Source organism: Athalia rosae, chromosome 1 (genome assembly GCF_917208135.1).
Source record: "Athalia rosae chromosome 1, iyAthRosa1.1, whole genome shotgun sequence".
In the NCBI taxonomy this organism is placed as follows: domain Eukaryota; kingdom Metazoa; phylum Arthropoda; class Insecta; order Hymenoptera; family Athaliidae; genus Athalia; species Athalia rosae.
The window spans coordinates 7,716,131-7,736,539 of record NC_064026.1 but is presented as its reverse complement, the minus strand read 5'-3'; the positions used below and the strand labels follow the sequence as shown (position 1 = coordinate 7,736,539).

The 20,409-nt window shown below is 46.7% G+C and overlaps 1 protein-coding gene across 1 annotated transcript in view; it reads right to left on the bottom strand.

Moving 5' to 3' along the window:
- The window catches only part of LOC105685963 (homeobox protein dve-1), a 32,832-nt gene extending 14,914 nt beyond the window's left edge, over nucleotides 1–17,918 (bottom strand). Inside the window, exons 1-2 of the mRNA XM_048660405.1 lie at nucleotides 16,551–17,918; nucleotides 10,470–10,719 (exon numbers count right to left, since the gene is read on the bottom strand). Of these exons, the coding sequence (XP_048516362.1) occupies nucleotides 10,470–10,719; nucleotides 16,551–16,625 (325 nt within the window). The 5' untranslated portion in view covers nucleotides 16,626–17,918. The remainder of the gene's footprint in view (nucleotides 1–10,469; nucleotides 10,720–16,550) is intronic.
- Between the last annotated feature and the right edge of the window lie 2,491 nt (nucleotides 17,919–20,409).

Sequence of the window (20,409 nt, the reverse complement as noted above, 5' to 3'; positions counted from 1 at the left end):
GTTACGCGGCGCGTTGCGTTCGATTGTATATAGTATAGTACGGTCTGCCCGCATCGTACTCGTAGCCGTACGGTACGAGGGCTGTATCGGTGGTAGTGGTGATCGTACGCTGGTGGTGGTGGTAAATGTTAGCGGAAAACCGACACACCGATCGAGTTAATACCACGCACACTCTTACGCTACGCCGAGGGGGATTATCCCCGGGGATATTTTTGATCGTGCAATAATCCCTAATACGATTTACACGGCTCGTTCAGGCAGGCCTTGCTCAGCTGCGGCTCGTTGAAAGTTCATATCTTTTTTTTTTTTCCGTACGCTGCAGTCGCGTTATTATTATATACAGGGCGTTGATAAATAATTCCGCAAAAACTCGAGGGGGTGATAAAGTGAACTTGAACATGTTATTCGGTAAGAGCGACTCAGGTATGTCGGGAGACGACGTAGCGTTCTGGCGCTGCAGGGCGTCGAAGGTCGCGCGGTCGACGCCTGGCCATTGGCAATGCAATCCGCGTCCCCCCGACTCGAAAGCTCTTACACGCTCGCGATTTAGAAAACAAAGAGTTGTGGTTCGTTCGTTTTGTGCACTGTTTATCAATCTTTCAAGTTTCGATTACCGAGGTAAATCAACAGGCGCTTAATCCGCGACCTTCGTTGCCCGAACGCGACGTCTCCCTTGAGTTTGGCAGAATTGTTTATCAACACCCTGTATCCCATTTGGTGGTATGCAGTATACATTTATCGTATATATATTCACTATACGTTGAATATCGTCATGAATATCATTCATGGGCATTCGTGTAACTTCTCAGGGGTTTCCAGAGAACCTGCGCATTCCGAATAGATGAAAACGAAATCGTTCGACAACGAACGGACACTTGTGTTTTCGGATGATTTCCACAACGATTCTATCGAAAGAATAAATTTCACAGATGAAAATTCGTCGAGCTGTGATAATGTTTCATTGTTTCAATGCAGAATTGATTTTTTTATTCCAGCAATATCGCACGTCATTAAATGCAGTGGTAATTATCTCGTTATTAAGCGAACGATAATTGCGATTGAAACATAAGGAAAAGAAACTCGACGAATAGTCGCGTCGGCTTTTCTACCCCACCAATTTTCCCCAGAGAGTCTTATATTCGAACGTCATGCGTCAGTTGATCTAATGTAAAAGACACGATCGGAAGGGGTACACGATTGGAAGCGGCAACGAGAGTGTTAAAGTCCCGACGTTAAGTAGGCAACGGGTTGGGTGTATAGTCGAGAAAGTTGGAAGCTAGAGATAAAGATAATCAAAAGACCCTTCTTCTGCAGCTCAAGATTATAAGAGCGCTATACTCCGTGACCCGTAGAGATAACTGCGGTCTTCAACGTGCCCCCTTCACGGTACTCGTCGTTTTGTATTAACGTGAACGTGTATACACACACACACACACATACACGCGAATGGGTTAACGTATAATCGTAACATAGGTATGTACATTGAATCGATACTACATTATCTCACATTGTATTTGTAGTTCAAGTACCTTTCCCAATTATCTCTTACTTCCGCCGGCGGGATAATCGAAATTCGGACATGATCTCAATTCGTCGCTTCCTTTCGCTCTGTTTCCCGCTTTTCAGCCGCTTTAAGTTTAATTTCAGGACACGTCTCACAACATTCCGAACGTCTGAGAACGACTCGCATTTTTTGTAGGAAATTTTAAGCCCGGCGAGGGGATAAGATTTTCTTCTAACCGTATAACGTTATTTTCAAAATTTACCGCAGGCGATCGCTCTGTTAAAATTGTAGATTTTTTATTCAATTTTCGTTGAACGACGCGATGATGGAGGAGAAACTAAAGCGAGTATCTAATCCGCATAGTATAAAAATCAATATAAGTCTTCCCCTTGAAATCACCCTCCGCGGTACGAGTCCTATCTCACCCTAGTTAAATAAATCCAGGATCAAAGGATGAGATTTCCTCTTTTTTTTTTATTTTAACGTATAATACGCATATATACATTAGGGTAGCGCAAAATGGGATAGGGTAGTTTAACATGTTTTAAGAGCCCTCTTCAAAGTTCAACTCGAAAAAAAAATTTTCAGGGGTCGCTCAAAATTTTCAAAAACTTCCAAAATCGTCAAAAATTGTTTTCTCTTTTTTAATATTTTGTATTCTGGCTCGAGAATGACGGAAATTCCACCATTGATTATGCCACGTGTAAAGATGTGAAAAGAAAAAAATGACGCTACTTTTTCCCCTCAAACTTGTCTCCACCCCTGGTGCCCTCTTCTCTGGTTTACACTGCAGTCGCGGATTACCGTTAAGATCTTAAATTATGAATTTTGAATTCCGGCTGGGAAAATTTTTGAGACGCGGCTAAGCAGGAAGATAGAGATTTGAGCCAGCGAGCTTAGAGCATTAAGATCGGCTTCCATTTCTTTTCGTCTTTTTTTATAGTTCCTTTTTTTCGTTATTTTTTTTTTTTTTTTCTTTTGCCCCTCTCCCTTTTTTCTATCTTATTCCTTTTAATCTCGGATTACTTTCGTTGCTGTAGAACCGCTTTGAGGATTAGAGATCAAGTTGAGGTCGTGATTCTTTTGCGCAACACGATCTCGCCTCGCGGTATAACATCGTCGATATCGCGTCGATTCATTGTGATCGGGGATTGTTTTAAAAGATCCCATTCGAAAAATTTGATGCCCACGGAAGACGCGATCTGACGTGTACGAGAAAAATTATCGCGAGCCTGACATTTCCAAGACCTCACCGTTCGAAATTAGCTCGAATTTTTACGAGCTGCCATTCACCGCAGATTTTCGTAATTTTTCCAAGTTTCAATTTTACAACTGGTAGCAATAAAGCAAACGAGACTGTGCCGTTTTCTTTCATTTTTTTTCTCGTCGAACAATAGATACGAGCGCGCGTGAGTATACAGATGACGAAAATTCACAAGGGCTGCAGGTCCGTCCGTCTACCTGCTCGCAGGAACTTCTAAGGATAAGCGAATCCTTGAGACAACAGGGTAGTATGAAACACCGGTGCGCGAAATCAAATATATATCTATACGGCTACGTGGGAAGTTTTCATCCTGCGGGACGGCTATCTAAATCGAGATTTGGGCAGGGTTAAAGGGGTTTTTCCTATCAGGAATATATGCCGTATAGAGCTCTTTGTCGTTAGGGTCCTGCGAACCGCCTGGAATAAAGCCGGAGGACCGGGCGTGCCGGTTACTTTATCCGCAGAAGGATGAATATGTGGAAGGGAAAATATTCCGAGTTACCTACGACCGAACTCCCGTTACTAGGAGCCCACGAACAGGACTCGTTTCGTGCGGAGGTCCTGCTATTATAGCGAACCCTAATCCCTGCGTCGACTTCGTGCGAATCAATAAAAATATATAGCGAGGGAAAAAATTTTCCCGTGAAAGTTATCGTGCCATCGCAACGCGACGTGGTCGAAATTTTTTCCTCACATTTTTAAAAGCCCTAGATTCGAAATAACAAAAAAAAATGAAGATATGAGCCTACCGATGCGTATTCCATACTATTACGACGAGTTCGTCGTCTGAAGGATACTCGCCTTACGAAGGCGGAGAAAGATTTGGATTTGGCGAGAATCAACGGGGATTTCCCTACCAGGAGTATAGGCGAGTAGAGGACGGGTGAACTTTAGTCGAATTTAGTTCTAGGACGATACGAAGGACTCTGGACCGGTTTACGGGATCAGCGCGGGTAGAGCCGCCTCGTCGCTATCCTGAACTCCTGGTTAGCGGGTTCGAGCACATCCCCTCTAGGTGACGAGACCGGGACCGCGCACGAGAACGTCCTCGTGGAATCGGGATGACGTATCGAATCCGAAGGATCGGTGGTCAGGTTTGCCGCGAGGTAGTCGAAAGAGACGTACGTTACGAATAACGCCGCGGTTGTAGTTCGGCGAGCCGATGGGAGAACTCTGCAGCAGCAGTCGTTGTCGGCGGTTGACTCGGTGCCCCGCAGGAGAAATCCCGTGGGGTTGTGGGTAAGGCTACTTCGTGACCTCTTCCTCCTGGGAGAACAGGATAACAAAGAGTTTCCTCGTAGTTAACGCCGTGGGGTCGCTATTTTTCCCCGGCCATTGACACCCCCGGGGTTGTTACACCCCAGGATGGTGCTTCGGCGCGTAGCTGCCGGTCCCCGGAGGGTTACCCAAATGGATATTGTTTACCGCACAACTAGGAGAGCATGTCGTCACGGGGTTCCATTATTTTTCACGCTCGTACACAATTCAACGAGCACGTATAATTGTCAGAATTTTCGTAACGCAATTATAGGTAATCGTCACCTTTCGCTCCCGAAATTATGGACTGGTTTTTTCGGATTTTCATCTTCAGCGATCCTGCGGTGATTCCATAAAATTGTATCGCACATCTCTTTCATTGTCGGTAATTTTAAACTTTTCTTTCGACTTTTATTCCAAGCGAGAGATATGTTCTTATAATTTTTCAATCGCCTTTTTTCTGCTCTCTTTCGCACAGCGATTGAGAAATACAAGACACATTCCGAGTCTTCGTAGGGGCGTCCGACTCGTTGAGACATCGTCTCTTCCTGCAGCGGGACGCATTTTCTTTTTTTTTTCTTCTCCACTCCTTTTTACGATCGTCATGCGTGAACACGAGTGCGGCGCTATACCGTGCGAGCCAGCGTCCTGCGGGATTGGTTAGTTTATTGAATTATTACCCTGCGGGAGGACGAGCGGTGCGTGAGGGGTGCGTGGAGAGCGGGACGAAATCTTCGTGACGCCTCCTGGTATCCTGGTGCCGGGGGTCCTACGGAATCCCTTATTTGGGTCACCGGGCACCTGTCGGTCCGGTCCCCTTCTCCGCCACCGTTCGATGCTCGGCCGGTAAAATTCACTCTCCGCAACATCCTGCTACCCTTGCCTCGAAAATAAGCCGACAGACACCGAACAAAGGATCTCATTTGCATATCTCCTCGCGTTAATCGTTCGACCTAACCCAACGAACGGCAGGTATATATATATATACATATATATTTATACGCCTATCGTATATACACACGCACGTACGTTAGCCTCGCGCCATTCACGTGCCTCCCATAGCTCCGCCGCGGCGCGGGCGTCCAACATCCGCGCCAGGACCTGTTCTCCTGATACGACAGACGTCTGGTAGGCCTACAAATTTACGATCGATCAGCCTCCGCCCCCGCTCAATCTTCACCGCCGCTCTCAGCCCCCCGTTGGATTCGATTGCTACGCGTTTCAGGAGCGTCTCCGAAGCCACCGAACACTTTACACTTGACGAAAAAATTATTCGACTAACGGCGGTCTTACATTTTTCGATTAGTAGAGTTAACTTTTTTCTTTGGAAACTTCGGCAAAAAAGCCCCGAATGACTTAGGTCGATGTTATCGTTCTCTTCCAACGATATCCGTTCATTTGAACAAAATAATTCAAACGTATGTCCGAGTTTTCGTTTTTCTTATCGTTCGGTCAACTCGTAGTAGGTTTGGCTAAAAAAGGAAAGATGATCCCTGGAAAAATCTGTTACTCGGATCCTAATTAAATGTTTGAACTTACAGGATTTATCGCACCGGGGAATTTACCGCGATAAATTGACCGTACGTATGTTTCACAGATTTTTTTTTCTTTTCTTTCTCGCTCAATATATCTTGTTCGACGTAACGAAAAATCCACAGCTTTAGGTACGTGTCGTACATACGTATTTAACGTGTAACTTAATGCGATTGCGAGCCGATCTCGGGTTTCATAATTCGCGCGGGAACAGAGTACCCTTTATAACTAATTTCCTATAGATATATCCGGTTATACACGTAAGTCACACAACTCCAAAGTTTACAGCCAGTTGGCCAATTTCAAGTCACCGCGCCAATTCCATCGATTCGGAAGTCGATTCAATGATAATTTTCTTCGTTTTCTGTTCGGCGTGACAAAAACGAAAAACAATCGTATCGTTCGCATATTGAAATTGCGAGCTTTGAATAAAAGTCACTTAGAACCTCCGTTGACAGGGACGAGTATCGAGGGGATGAGAAACGTCGGCGGAAGGAGGTATGTACGCATTTCTGGACTAATTCGACGATTCGTTCGCATTTCTTATTTTAGCGAAACGCGAGATTGACGAAACATCCTCGAGAAGAATTGTAGAAAATTGAAAAAACAAAAAAGAAGGAATACACCGAGTCGTGAATAATATTGGGAAAATGTTTCCGAAGGTAAAAAAGGGTAGAAGTTGACCCTTACGCATCAGGAGCGCAGAATTTGTACTCGGGACGCGGAGGACTCTAACCCATAGAACGCGGGGGGGAACTTGTCGGCCTCTACGCGCCGCTAAAGAGGGGGCGAACTAAAATCCACAGGGAATCCGGAGGAACGCGTCCCATCTACTCCTGGTGAACCCTGCGGTCCTGATTTCTCTATCCGTCGAACATCCCAAGTATTATATCTGGAGGATAACTCGACCGTGGGAAAGCCAATCTTTGATCCTGCGGATTTTATTTTCGGAAGCTCTACGGCAAGTTTCTCCCGAACGGGATGAGCCGCTCGTAACCCGACGACCGTCTCTGTTGTATTCCCATTCCGCGTCACCGTCAATTTTTCTCCGACCGATTCGTGCGTGTGTCCTCAACCCTCGCACCCCCAGGACCCCGGCAGGATCAACGACCCTCTCATCTCCGTTTCGCTCCTGCTTCCCTGGCTCAAGGAGCTCCCCGAAATCCCCGGAAAGAGCCGAAAGTGATCTGAAGACTTTAACCTTGACGTCTCGCCCGCAGGCTAGCGATCACTCCGTAAATACCCACCGCGCGTAGCCGTAGGTATGAATCCTCCTCTCACAGCCGCCGTACGACACAAGGATAATCCTGATGCCACGAGGATCTCACGCAAATAATTTTTGAAAGGAGAGCAAAAACAACGAGGATGTAGTTCGCGCTTCGGAGTCCTGCTCCGAGGACCCCGAGGCGCGAATTCGCAACGCCGGAAGCTGCGAGCCTCCGCTGATCCTGCGACTCGAACGAAGAGCGAGTTTTCGCAATGTGCTCGGAAAATAAATGTACAAACGATGGTAAGGACAGTGGAAAAATCCGTGAGATATACAGAGGGGGAATGAAAAGGGAATTCGGAACGGTGGCTCCACGGATGTTTCGGAGTGAAACGAAAGTGGAAGGAGCAAAAAAAAAAAAAAAAATAGAGAGGAGAATAAGAGAAAACAGAAATCGGTAATGCGGCGCGCGAGGCTGGTGCAGATCGTTATGGGGGAACGATGTTTTCCGAACCGTATATATCCCGCGGCTGGTGCCCGTCTACCTCGAAACCGGGGTGAGATGTAGGGCTTACCGGGATGAGCCGCTTAGCCTCTAAACCTTGTGTGCGCTGCCATGGTCCCCGGTTCTCTTTGTGTGCGTGCGTGTGCGCGCGTGTGTGTGTTTGCTACGCTCCCGTCTCCCGCCTCCCGTATCCCATTTCCCCCCGGATCACCTCGTCCTCCCCTTCGCCCGAGCAACCCACTCGCGTACAGCCCCATTCCAGATAGAGCCCGGGCCCCAGCCTCCCGCGGATTATCCGATCTCTGTACTCGTAGGATTATCTCGACGAGGCACGAGGGCAGGGCGATGTGTGCGTTGCGTAGAGTAGCCAAATCCTTTAGCGGAGTGGAACGACGCCCTGCAGAGCGAACATCTACTCGGCCCGCTCTCTCGGCGCACACGTACACGTACACGTGAACGTACACGGGTACACGAGGTGCGGCTGTGTATTTCGCCCGGTGTATGGGTGTACACGGGATTTGACGGGAGCGAGAGAAATGGATAAAGGGAGATTGTGTGAGTCGGCGTCGCGGGGGCTACGGGGACCGGTGTGTACGGCCGCCGGATTAATCTGGGATTATTGTCCACGTGTGGGAGCCTCCGCGTTCAAATCCAACGCACACACCGGAGATAATCCTAACCCCTCGCCCTCCCCGTCGCCCCCTCGCCCCGTTGACGATTCGCCCCTGAATACACCTACGGATTATACACGTACGTACCTACGTACGGGTATACATATACTATACGTGTATATACGTGTATTTCGAGCGCATATAACGCGCACGGAACGTTAACATTTTCCCCTTTACGGGCTGGCGCTCTATAACCGCTGCGTACGCGCCAACATCCGAATATACTCCACGCTGTCAAAGTTCCTCTCTCATCTTTCGTTATTTTTTGTTACTTATATTATACGCCCTCGCTTACCTGCCTATGGGCTATGCGCCTCGTCGAATTTTCCTATCAGATTTTACCCCGGAAAAAAACATCGAACTTCCGGCGGTAGACCCGAGTCCGTATAACAAACGCGGAACAACGTGATGAAGAATTTCCGAAAAAATCAAAACGCGAAATTCCAACGCCATTCATTCGACGGTTCTATGGATTTGAACGAAATCGAATGCATATTGAATGGCGGAATGAATTTTTTTTTCGGCGAATATGAATGCGCTATTCACATTCCCTCCCCCCCCCCATCATCGTTGGGGTGTAGGTAATGAAAAATAATTGAAAACAAAGAAATTAATTGGCAGCTTTTAAAAACTGGTCATCACGCCCGAACTTCTGACAAACTTACGGGGCCACTAAAAACCTTGGAACCATTTCGGAACGGATACCTACGTGACGTAAATAAATTTTGCACTCCCTGTATTTATAACTTGATTTTCCGCCTGCTTCGAAAAAGTAATAGCCGTAGACCTACGCGGACAATGCGGGGTGAAATATAATATAAACATGGACCACCGGCAAAACGCAGATATACTCCGGTCGAGTGCGAGTGACGTATCGATTTTGCCATAGCTTTAGTCCGCTGTGCGGTCAGATTAAGTTAGGGTAGGTTAAAAGCTGAAGCGTCGAGCAACCCCCACGCGGTGCGCGACGTTTGGCTATAGGGATATGCAGCGTGCGGTTTGATAAATAATATATTCATACAGTCGCACGCATAATCAGCCGTTCCGAACAACGCGAAAATTCCAAAGACGTATACGACTTCCGGACGAAGACGAGGAACGTCCTTCTCTCGTCGGGGGGACGAAGGACGAAGATTTGATAGCGTCGAGGTCCGAGTCGGCGAAGGAAAAAAATGAAAATCCGCACCATATTCGAGCGTTGCGATTGCGACGTGAATTTGCGCTCATCGATCCGATCGGGGGGGGGGGGGGGGGGGGGGGGATTCAGAGAGAATAATCAAACGCGATATTCGAGTCGAATACTCGAGCACTTTGTAGTAAGGTCACTTACGTATACCGGCTGTACCAGAGGAGGAGTCTGCAGGTCGCCGCACAGCACGGATTCGGATTTAATCCGGATTAGTTCTTGGGGGTCACAATATCCCGTACCCCAAACCCAAGATTCACACACACACGCGCACGCACGCACACACGGACGCACGCGACGCGCACGTGTAATCGTAGTTACACAGAGGTATACTCCGAGTATTCCACGCACACGCGCAACACGCATTCAAACACGAGTATATATAGGAATAGAGATACAGAGGACACGGCGTATTTGTGTGTAATAAATCCACGTGTAATGTATTGCCGCTCTCGACGAGAAACCGTCACGTTTTCCAGAGCCTGTACGCTGCACGGAGAAGGTAAAGACAAAAACGAGGAGGGGAGTTAAGGAGGACGAAGAACGGATCTGCGGAGATCCCGTGAACTCGGGGATTAACGGGGTTGCTCTTAGATATTTGGGGAGTCGAAAAGGATTCTCTGTAGGTCGTCGCCGGTGATTTTATTCCACTCCGTCTCGACTCTGCGGCAGACGGCTAAAAAAGCACGAACGTTAATATATGTACACAGCCGTTAACGTTGCGTCACGTTATACGCCCGCTTTGTACGGGGCGCTCGGATTTCAGAAGCCACCGTAAAACCGTCGAGGGTTTTTTTTTACAAAACTCGACGAGTGGAAGCGACGGGGTTTGTCGAAAAGTTTTGCCGCACGTTAGATTCGGTGAGAATTTTTATACGTGAACGCGTATAATTTTCGGATTTCAACGAAATCTATCGCAGGGTAACCAGACGAATCAGATGTAACAGGTAAAAGTCAAACAGCCGGTCTTCCTTTCTTTATTCACCTATCCGTTATTGTAGAGGACGATCACCGTGCTACCGATCCCTCTTCGGGATCACGATATAATCCCTCAGGATTTCCTAAATAGCTCAAAGCCGCTTTCACACGCCCCTGTCTGTGCGCGATGCGACGTTCTCGAGTTAATCATCTGTGAAAGTTATACCCGTTTATTTACCTATTTTCATTCCCTAAAATTATTTTCGGCCGAAGGCGCTTCGCGCTCCCCAGAAAAACCTTGGGAAATGTAATGGCGATAATTTTTTTTTTGCCCAGCCGCTCATCTCCGGGGTCCTTTTCGCCGGAGTACACATTTTTACCCTGATAATAACAACAATAAGAGTAACAACAATATCTGACTTACCGGTGGCGCTTTTGCTGAGATCGAAACCCTCCTGTTTGGGACTAGCGTTAACTTCCGGTTTGGTATGCTGGCTGTGAGCGGAGAACGGAGTCTGCGGTGTCGTTACCGGTGTTTGAGATTGATGAGCGATCGAAGGTTGCGGAGTATTGTGGGGCTGGGATTGATGCGATTGCGGACTCCTCGGTAAAGAAGAAACGCTGCACGGTCTCGAAGGAGGCGAGGCTTTGTGCGTCAACGCTAACGCCTGGCTCTGAAAACGGGATCGATGATCAAAAAACGACGAAAATTTACGAACAATAAATAAATAAACAAAGCAGCGATGCATTCGGATCGCGGCTACCGTGCCACGCGATATCCGGCGTACATTGAAATCACTATGTATTTTCGGGATCACCGGGAACGTTCAATGATACGTCTGACGTACCGTTGACGATAAAATTGCTCCGGCTATTAATTTTCCCATCATACATTTGTACGTACGTACAATGTATGCAACAAACGAGTTCTTATTCCGCCCTGCACGCTATATCTGCATTACGGGGCTCGTGAAAAGTAGATATATTTCAATACTCGAAAATGAAACGAGAGGGGGGAGGGGGCCAGAGGGAAGAAAAAGAAATACATCAAACAGGGCGAGTCTCACGGATCGCATCGATCGCGTCCACATTTTTTGATCTCCCGAATTCCTTGCCCCTAATACGAAGGGTATATACGATTTTCCGGTTATGAAAGCCGGCGATAGGTTGGATATATGTATATATATATCTATAATCACAGGTAACGATAATCGACGCTGAAAAATTGATTAAATAACAATTAGCGTGTCAACGTGGATGCGGGCATAATGTAAATTACACCGTTTAAATCGTATTGGAGGGAGGTGCGGCGTCTACGTTCGCAGTACGTACGTATAATGCCTGTGATCAGCTTATCAAGATCAAAAATATTAACCGTTCTCTCCACGTAAGAGATATAATATACTAATTACCGCGAAGGCTGAAAACTATGCCTAAACTATGGCTGCATCGATTACCGCAGTGTAATCGTACGGATGGTGAAAATCGAACTGAATTATCTTCGATTGCTCGGAGGTATTAGACTGACAAAAATGTCACGCGAATAACACCCCGAGGGACAATAGATGATCGCGGCGATCGGTAATCGGAGAACATCGAGATTGTTTTCACCGTTCGATATTCAGACGTTTAAATACGTTCGAACGTACAACGAGCATTGTTCAACGAAGGAAATAATTCTCTAACCCGGGGTAATGAGTCTCCTTAATTACCGTCACATACTGAACGTCGCCCCGATATTTGTCGCTGTATTGCACCGTTTTGTCGTCTTACATATTTCGTTCGGCGCCAGCTTATAAATCGGTATAGCGTCGTCGCTCGAGAGCTTTCCCCCCTCCCCTCTCTACTAACTTCCAAAAGGATCTAATTCGAGTTTTGTTTGCTCAAAAAATCACACGACGTACGCGTTCCTTATCTTATCGAACTTTTCTCTTCTTCTTTTTTCTCTCTTTTTATGCATCGTCACGGATTATTTCGATCGATCTCATCCACAAATATATACCTAATATTCTCGAATCGGTAAATTGATCGATTTTCTCGTGCGGTTCCAGATTAAATAACGCTGATTTATATTTACGGTTATAATCACGATCGATTAAGACATACGGGTTTTTATCTAATCGAAAATATCATAGTACAGTTCGGTTGCATTCAAATGTTATATTTACACGACGTGAAATAAGGAGAGTGAGAAATTATCGGAGTGCAGCCTAATATCGTTTCGCGAGTCTAGTTTAACAGTTTCTCGTTATTTTCTTTTCTTCGTTAACGCGCGTGTAATTGTCCGACGAGAAACGATGAAAATGTTGTTCGGATCGCGGGGCGTGAAACGAGAATGAAAGAAAAAAAGGGGAATACGGCGTGAATCGAGAAGACGAAGACCAGGAGATACCCCCTCAGCGAACGGATAACGAGAACAACATCGGCCAGGATGCTCGCGACGATACGACACGAGAATATATGTACATACTTGTAAAGAAACTACGTGCATGTACGTACGTACGTCTCCGTGTCCGTCCGAATCGCTCGATGATCTAATAGTCACTTGTCAGCATCTACGATGAAATCTGAACACGTGCTCAATTCAGTCTGCGCGGTGCTAAGGCATAGATTTATGTATGAGTTAACTTAACACTAACGGCTAAGCCGTCCTGCGCGGTGTTAACAGGGGTCAACTAGCCCCAGAATGCGACAATCTTCCGTCACGTAAGTGCGAATGCAACACCGATGAAATTTTTTTTTCGTCTTTTAAAAATTAGTTCACAGATTTTTCCCGCGAGTTAAACGTTGAGCGAGTCGACTCTGGATTACGCGCGAGTCGATTTTCTCGGGTTTTCAACGTCCCGCTCGTCGACGATCGGATCGCGCCGATGCAGGGGGAATCGAAAATTGAAAAATTTCAATATCGAAGCGCGTTCGGTATCTACAGATAATGTACACGCAACGATTCAATTGCTCTCTATCCAGGTTTCATCTGCATTTGACACGGACGGCCTCTAACCAATTGGCCAAAATCTGAAGACGTTCCCAACCACTACGATTGTAGACTACGAAATTCTGCTTCGACTTCGAAACGGTTTCTTTCCCCATCTTCGAAAACTGTTTTTATCGAACGACGAAATATATCGGCAGAGCGGAGAGAGCCCGGTAACGATATTTATCCGAAGATCACGATTAGTCTCGGGTGAATTTTTTCGTTTGCCAGGACTGTACCCTGCGCGTCAGGGATTACGGGGAGGCGAAGTAGGAAAAGGGAAAAGAGGAGAGGGAGGAAGAGGAGAGCAGCTACTGTTTCGGGAGCTGCTCCGAGGTATGCACGCGCAAAAAACACGTCCAACCACTGAAGACCCATTCGCCTCTCCGCGAGAAAGACGAAGAACCTGTCCCGGATTCGACGAAGGAGCGCGCGAGACGGAAGTAGCGTCGCACGGCGAGAGGAAGGGAGACAAAGGGGGAGAGAGAAGCCCGACGACGAGAGGAACGCCCGTACGAACACCTCGAGTGCGAGAGAGACGAGGCGGCGTTACGCAGGGCTGAGAATCCCCGCAGGTTAGAGAAGGATATAGCGGCGTTTAATCCGACGGGAGAGAGTGGGACAGGGTTGAAAATAAGACGGGGCAACAGGTGGAGATGGGATGGGGTTACCGGCTTATCCCGCTACCGCCGTATAGTTCTCACCGCGGCGTAACACGACGGCCGCGTAGCCTGCAGTACCTCCGAGCTATATCCCGCGGGTCGTCGAAATAACGTAAATACCGTCTTCGGCACCAGCGGGAGCTTCTACGGGAACCAAGGTACGATGAACATGCGGGTAATAAATTACCCCTCCGTCGCTTGCCCGCCGCCCTCCGCTGAAATCTCGAACCACTTGATGCACGTGGTCAGAGTTTCTTATCCTTGTTATTTTTACCTCCCTTTTATTTACACCTATTCGTCGATCGTCGGTGGCAGCGGGACGGTGGTAGCTGTGATTTCGTCACATACCTATTTCGCTCCGGAATTTCGGTGAGTCCTTTTTAATAGGGAGGGCGCAAAGAAGGATCGTCGACGATTTTTTTTTTTTTTCGTTCTCTTCATTTTCTCCACCTTCAATTCATGAGATTATTTTAATCGTCGTTCGTGGAGAGGCTGTACACGTAATTCCGGCGTCGGTAGCGCAGACACGATTTTTGTCATCCTCGCTCGTCTATCCGAATACGTCCGATTGCGAGCCAATCTGAAATTGACGACCTGGGGACCGGCGTCATTCCAATTGACGAAAACGAACGGAGGCTCTATGTGTATATGTATAAAAGATGCGGTACGCCGATGTCCTGAACAACGATCCACCTCGACCTCGACATCAAACCAGGCGATTGCGATCAATTGATTTATAAAAATCTATGCCATCTAAGTCTCTATACGTTGTACTCGTCGCACAGTCGCTTATTATGTAACCCGTTTGCTTGTTAGACCATTTCGTCGGCGCCCCCGTGAAGAATAGACTCGAAATACATGCGGCATAGGTACATGAATAATCGACGCAATATACCATCGATGATCGATAACGTGAGATAACGTGGTTCGACAATTTCTTATTCCGCTGGAGGTCCTTATTTCGGTAGGGGAGGCGATGGCGGCGGCGTTCTCCTCTCCACCTCCTCCACCTTTCCTCGTCATCTTCGCCGTTCTTTTAATTTTTTTTTTCAACGTGTTCGCTCTCTATACTTGGAGCAAGGAAGAAGAAGCGAGGAAAACGCATCACGTCACTCGCGCTTACGCCAGGATGAATAATGTACGCACGCGAATGTAATGCGTTAGATAGATAACGAAACCGGTCGAATCTCGATCGCTTCGCCGCGTGTATCGCAGAAGTGTGTATTAATCATTATTTCGATAAGCGATTCGAGTGGATTAGATAGGCATCAAACCCACCAAATATATCCCAGTAATTGAGACGCTTCGAGTGTCGGAGGTGGTATTAAAAGATGATCCCTGTACGGATCAATAGACGTTCCGAATGTATTTATTATATTAATGACGCGTAGTTGTATAAATCAGAATTAAATATACATATTATCCGAACGGCGAATTAATCACAGGAATTGACGTTGGTAAGGTAATAGCGGAATATAACAGCTTATACTCGTATAACTTGGTCGACTTACTTCGTGAAATATCGAATGAATGTAACGTTTTGATACGGTGTAGGTATAGGTATAGGTAGGTAGGTAGGTACGCGTATAGGTAGCTATATGTATGACGTATCGGCATTACGACCAACGGATAGACGGATTACAATCATTCCGTCGGTTATGGGGTGGTCAAATACCGTGACCATGCGTGCAGTCTGCCGCCGCCGCCGTTCAAATCATATTCCGCGCTTAGAATTCAACGGTCGTAACTGTTCGTCGTTCACCGAACTGACGGATACTAGAACGAGAACACGGAAGGGCGTTAAATCGGATTATCCCAACGATTCGTCGAGCGAACGAACAAATTTTCCCAAATATTGATTGGAGAGTTTATTAAAAAAAAAAAAAACGATTTTTGAAAATTTTCTCCTTTTCTTTCAGAAGTATCGCGAAAATCTTCACAAATACACGTTTGCCCCAATTACGGCGACCCGATGTCGGTCGGGTTGCAGTGGCGGGTGCGCCACCGCAACGATTTGTTTGTCAAGAGAGGGAAGTTGGATGTACGTGGAAATCGGCCCTGCGGATGTTACCGCGTATATATATATATATAAATATAAGGAATGTGTGTACGTACACAAATACCTAAACTGTGTAATACCCGACTTGTAGGAAACGTATGTAAAATGTAATGTTACATTAGGTGATACGCGCGTCGCGGTGGCGCGGCGCAAACGACGTCGTTGCGATGTGGCCGTGTTCCGTGTGGCACACACGGGATAGAAACGGGAAGAGACAGGAAGAAGGCTGGGGCAGGCACATCCGTAGCGTGGCCACGGGCCCGTGACACCCTCGCTGCGGTACCCGAAAGCCTAAACCCCAGCCGTTGAGCCCCGGATTATCCGACTCTCCATCTCCCACGGCCTTTACTCGCTGCTACAGCTCGTAATGTAGCTACGACTCTTTTTCCCTCCCTTTCTTTTTTTCCTTTTTTTTTTTTCAAACGTACATCTCTTTTTTTCGGCTTTTTATTATTCATTTTTTCGCCACCCCCCTCACCCCGTCCTTATTTTCTACATTATACCCTACTGTCTCTTGCCATTGACCCGCGAATTCGATCTCTTCGTTACCAGCCTATTTGGTTTATCGATTATCATTCTTTTACAAGGGAGAATGAACAATTTTTTAAAAATTGTTTCATTTCATTTTTTTTTTTTCCAATAAATTTTGGTGTTCTACCGTGACATTGCCACCCTCTTGGTGCTGAAATGGGGATGAAAAGTGATTTCCTTCCTCGCGATATTCCGAACGTCAGATACCTTGAAATTTATTTTAGTAATGGTGGAATTTTATAAATTCAAGGTTCAATGAGGTTTCTTTGGAGATCTTACCTGAACTTGATCAGTTTTGGTATTAGCGGCCACCCATGCCTCTGCAAACGTTTCCATGGCGCTCTGAAAATCCATTCCCCTTCTTATTTAAATTATTTCTCAAAGTCTAGGGATGATGACATCTTCATCACTTCACAGTTGAACCTTATCACCGTATTGAAAATTACTAGATTTTTTTTTTTTTCAACTTTCTGATTATTTTTTTTATTCTTTCAAATCTCAACAGTCGATTTGATCCACAACTTTATTGCTGTTTATATAGTTCATATCATAGTTTTTTAAAACTTTATTTCCCACTAACTCGAACACGATGTCTCACCTTATTTTACAGAATATTCAATTCGTAATATCAGTTTTGAATAATTATTACTGTAAAGGGTAGTGAGCCCGGCAGTAGCACCACCCCCGATGTTTGAGGTACTTGACCGTTTTTTTTTTTTCTTTTTTTATTCTTAAATAAATTATCGCTCGAGTAATAATCTCATCGTATCATTGTCGCTTGGTAACAACGGTTCAACGAGAATATTGCAAATGGTATGAGGAAAAAAAATTTGTTTTCAATTTACTGCAGCACTTTGGTTCGTTTTTTTCTTATTTTCGTTCTTCTTCCGAATTTTTCCAAATGTCAGACTACATCGATTACGACGATCATCGGCACTGTCAAATCCAACAACAAATAATAATGCAACGAGCATTCGTTAACAAATGGCGAGTTTTGTTTTTTTTTGTTTTGTTTTTTTACAACTTTTGTTCTTATCTTTCAGTTTAATACGAAAACAATGTGAATCTCAGAGCGTATTTCCTCGGGGCTATTGCTCTCTACGCATCAATTGGATCGATTCAAATGTATACGTAGTTGTTTGGCATTATTTTTTATTCCTTTATACTAATTACAAGAGTCGTTTCGCTTTTCCCGCCGTTTTTCTTGCTCTCCCCATGCGGTCGGTTCTTCTTCTCGCTTGGTTCCGGTTGATTATAGATTTATTTGGTTTTTATTCCTTCTCTCTCTTTTTTTTCCTCTATCTCTCTCCGATCTCCGTGTACCCCCCCTCGACGGTTTTTTTTGTCCCTTCGAGATCCGCTCTTTTCGTCGATCTTTTTCAAGTTGAATTGCGCGATTGCCCCGTGATGCCGTAAACGCGATCGAATCGTTGTACGAACTGCTGATTGCGACTGAGATTCCAGGATAAACTTTTATTTCAATCGACTCGTGTATATCTGTATAATATCTGTCGACGGGACGACGGAGGCGTCGAAAAATACGATATGTATTAGTCGGGCGTTAGAGCGACCGTACGAACAGAAACGTTCGTGTGCGACGGCGCTTCGCGCGCGACTGTGCGGTCTCGGTCGTCGCGACGCCCGATCTGCCCCTCTGACGTCGCGTTGCCGCTACCGCCTCTTTCGCCTTTCGCCCCTCTACGGCGCAACGCCGCGCCTCATCCCCTTCGACGCATCCCCGTTTGTACTACAGTTATTCTCAGAGGACCGTGGAAATCCCTCTTCCTCCCCCCTCCCCCCGCCCCTGCCCCCCTGCCCCCCTGTCCCCCCATCCCTCTTTGCGCCCGCAAAACCCCCAATGCCGATGCTACCTAGAACGCGACTCATCTCGCCTACACCCCCGCCACCGGAGAGGGGTGTGTCTTGGGATAAAGAACGCGGCGTCTATCTACGACTTTCCTATATTTCACGCACTCGAGGGGGTGAATTTCGCTCTAGGACATTGACCACTGTCGTTCCAGTCGACCTGCGCTAGAGAATAAAACGGAGTCCCGCAGGAGATCAATTTTTCTCGTACCTGAGGTGTTTACTCGATTGTTTAATCGCGGATCGAAGAAGGCTAGATTTTCCACGCTACTTTTCAGTTGCATTTCGAGCACCCTGAAACAAATTTTTCGTTGTTGTCGGGGATCGATATTTCTCTGTGTGATTCACGGCGATTACCGTTGGCAGCGAAGACACTCGATGCACTCTGCTTCTGATATCATCTTCTTTTTTCATTCGCGACTTCGTCCCGACGTTCTTTACCGTAGGGTGATTTTTACTTTCTGTTTTCACTCGTCACTTCGGATGAGACTAGATGCAACTCGACGATCGCACGTTACTTTGGAGAAAATTACGTTGCATATATGCATATTAGATTCGGATCAGCCTTCGTTCTTTTGTACGCGTATAATACCGCACCGCGTTGCCTTCAGCTGCGATATCTCAGGTGAATCTGAAAGACTACAGTGTTTTACACTCTCGAAATCCAATCGACTTCGCGGCAGCTCTCGAACGCTTAGAATAGTTTTTCGACATTTCAGCGCAGTGAATTGAAATCAGAGAATCGGAGCCAAATCTGGTTTTCGTTTCTGTCGGTATCAAAAGTTCTCTATCGAAATCTGGAGTTGCGATAGTGTAATTATTGTTACAGTCAGTTTCACAGGTTGGAGAATCCGATGAAATTTCTAACAGACGTGAACGATCTTTGAAATCATTATTTTGCTGTGAAGGAGAAAAAAAATATCACATCTGCACGAGATGGAAGCGATGTAGAAGAGATGAGAGCATTGACTACCGTGATAATTCGCCGTAATATAGAACTCGCGAAAATACTTGCAGACCGTAATTAGTCGTCTCACCTACATGAGACGAGTGTAGAGGGAGCTTAACGAAACGCACCTGAATGGTTCCTTGGATTTGAATCAGCGTCACGAATTAATATCTTGAAATAGTCGCGGATTCAGACCTGGGATGAATGAACGGCGAACGAGAGTATTTGTAATTGCTCCTCGGTGTGGAGCTTTTTTATAGCTAATTCGAACCCCCGTCCCGATGAGTGCGAAAACAGAACAGGTAAAACAGACGACTGATTTAGAAAAAGAGAGACCACCTTTCATTTTTTCTAGTGCTAGATCGATCGAGCTAGCAGCTCACCTGGATTTCTGGACTTTGTCGCAAATCCGCGAAACACCGCCCCGCTTTACCCCGCTCTCTAAAAATCATCCCCCCTCCCGCAATCGATGAGCTTCGTCCGGGGTAATAATTTTCCCCTTTACACGTGGGTTTCCCTGCAGCAACGGGGCACCAGTTAGGTGGCTGGATATAATATAAGGTAGTACCTACAGCCATCTCGTGGGTTGGCGTATAGGTGGGTAATGGTTGCATCCGCGTAGCGCGATCCGGCTCACGGGGTGCAATCTGTGTGCAAAGCGGTGATAAAGTTAGGAAAGGGTGGCGGGTACGGGTACGGGAACGGTGTGCGGTAGGTTGCATTATTGGTATGGATGCAGGAGAGTTTCGGTGTTCGAGGTTCGAGGGTTTTTCTTCGGAGGCGTGTCGTCAGGGGCGGATCGCGGAGCTTGCGGGCGGGGCATGGCGTACCCGCCTACTTCGAGCTTTCCAGGATTTCCGTCTCTTTTTATCCAGAATTTCCCGGCACCGGCGGGGGACAGACATTATCGGGTCCGGGGGGGGGGGGGGGGGGAGAGAGGGGGCAGGGCGATCGCCGGCGAAGCAAAGTATATACGCGGGGCGTTTTGGAGATGGCAGCACCCTCTTTCCCTGAACAGGGCGCGCCCGGGGGAGAGGGAGGCCGAACATGGGGGGTAGGAATTTCAGAGAGGAAGGAAAAGTGGTAAGGGCAACGTATGCCCAGAGCTAATTTGCCCAAGCTTACGCTAAAATTACGAGCTCCCCGCACGATGCATCAGAACATCCTCATCTCCAGTAGCTGGAAACATTTCTCGTCGCCACGCCGAGCGTTCCTTACATATTCCCTTTCTTCCTTTATTCCTCTCTGTTCTACCTCCGGTCGTTTCTCCCTTCCGCAGAATCCACCGCTGCAGACGGGAGATTATGTAATATATACATATAT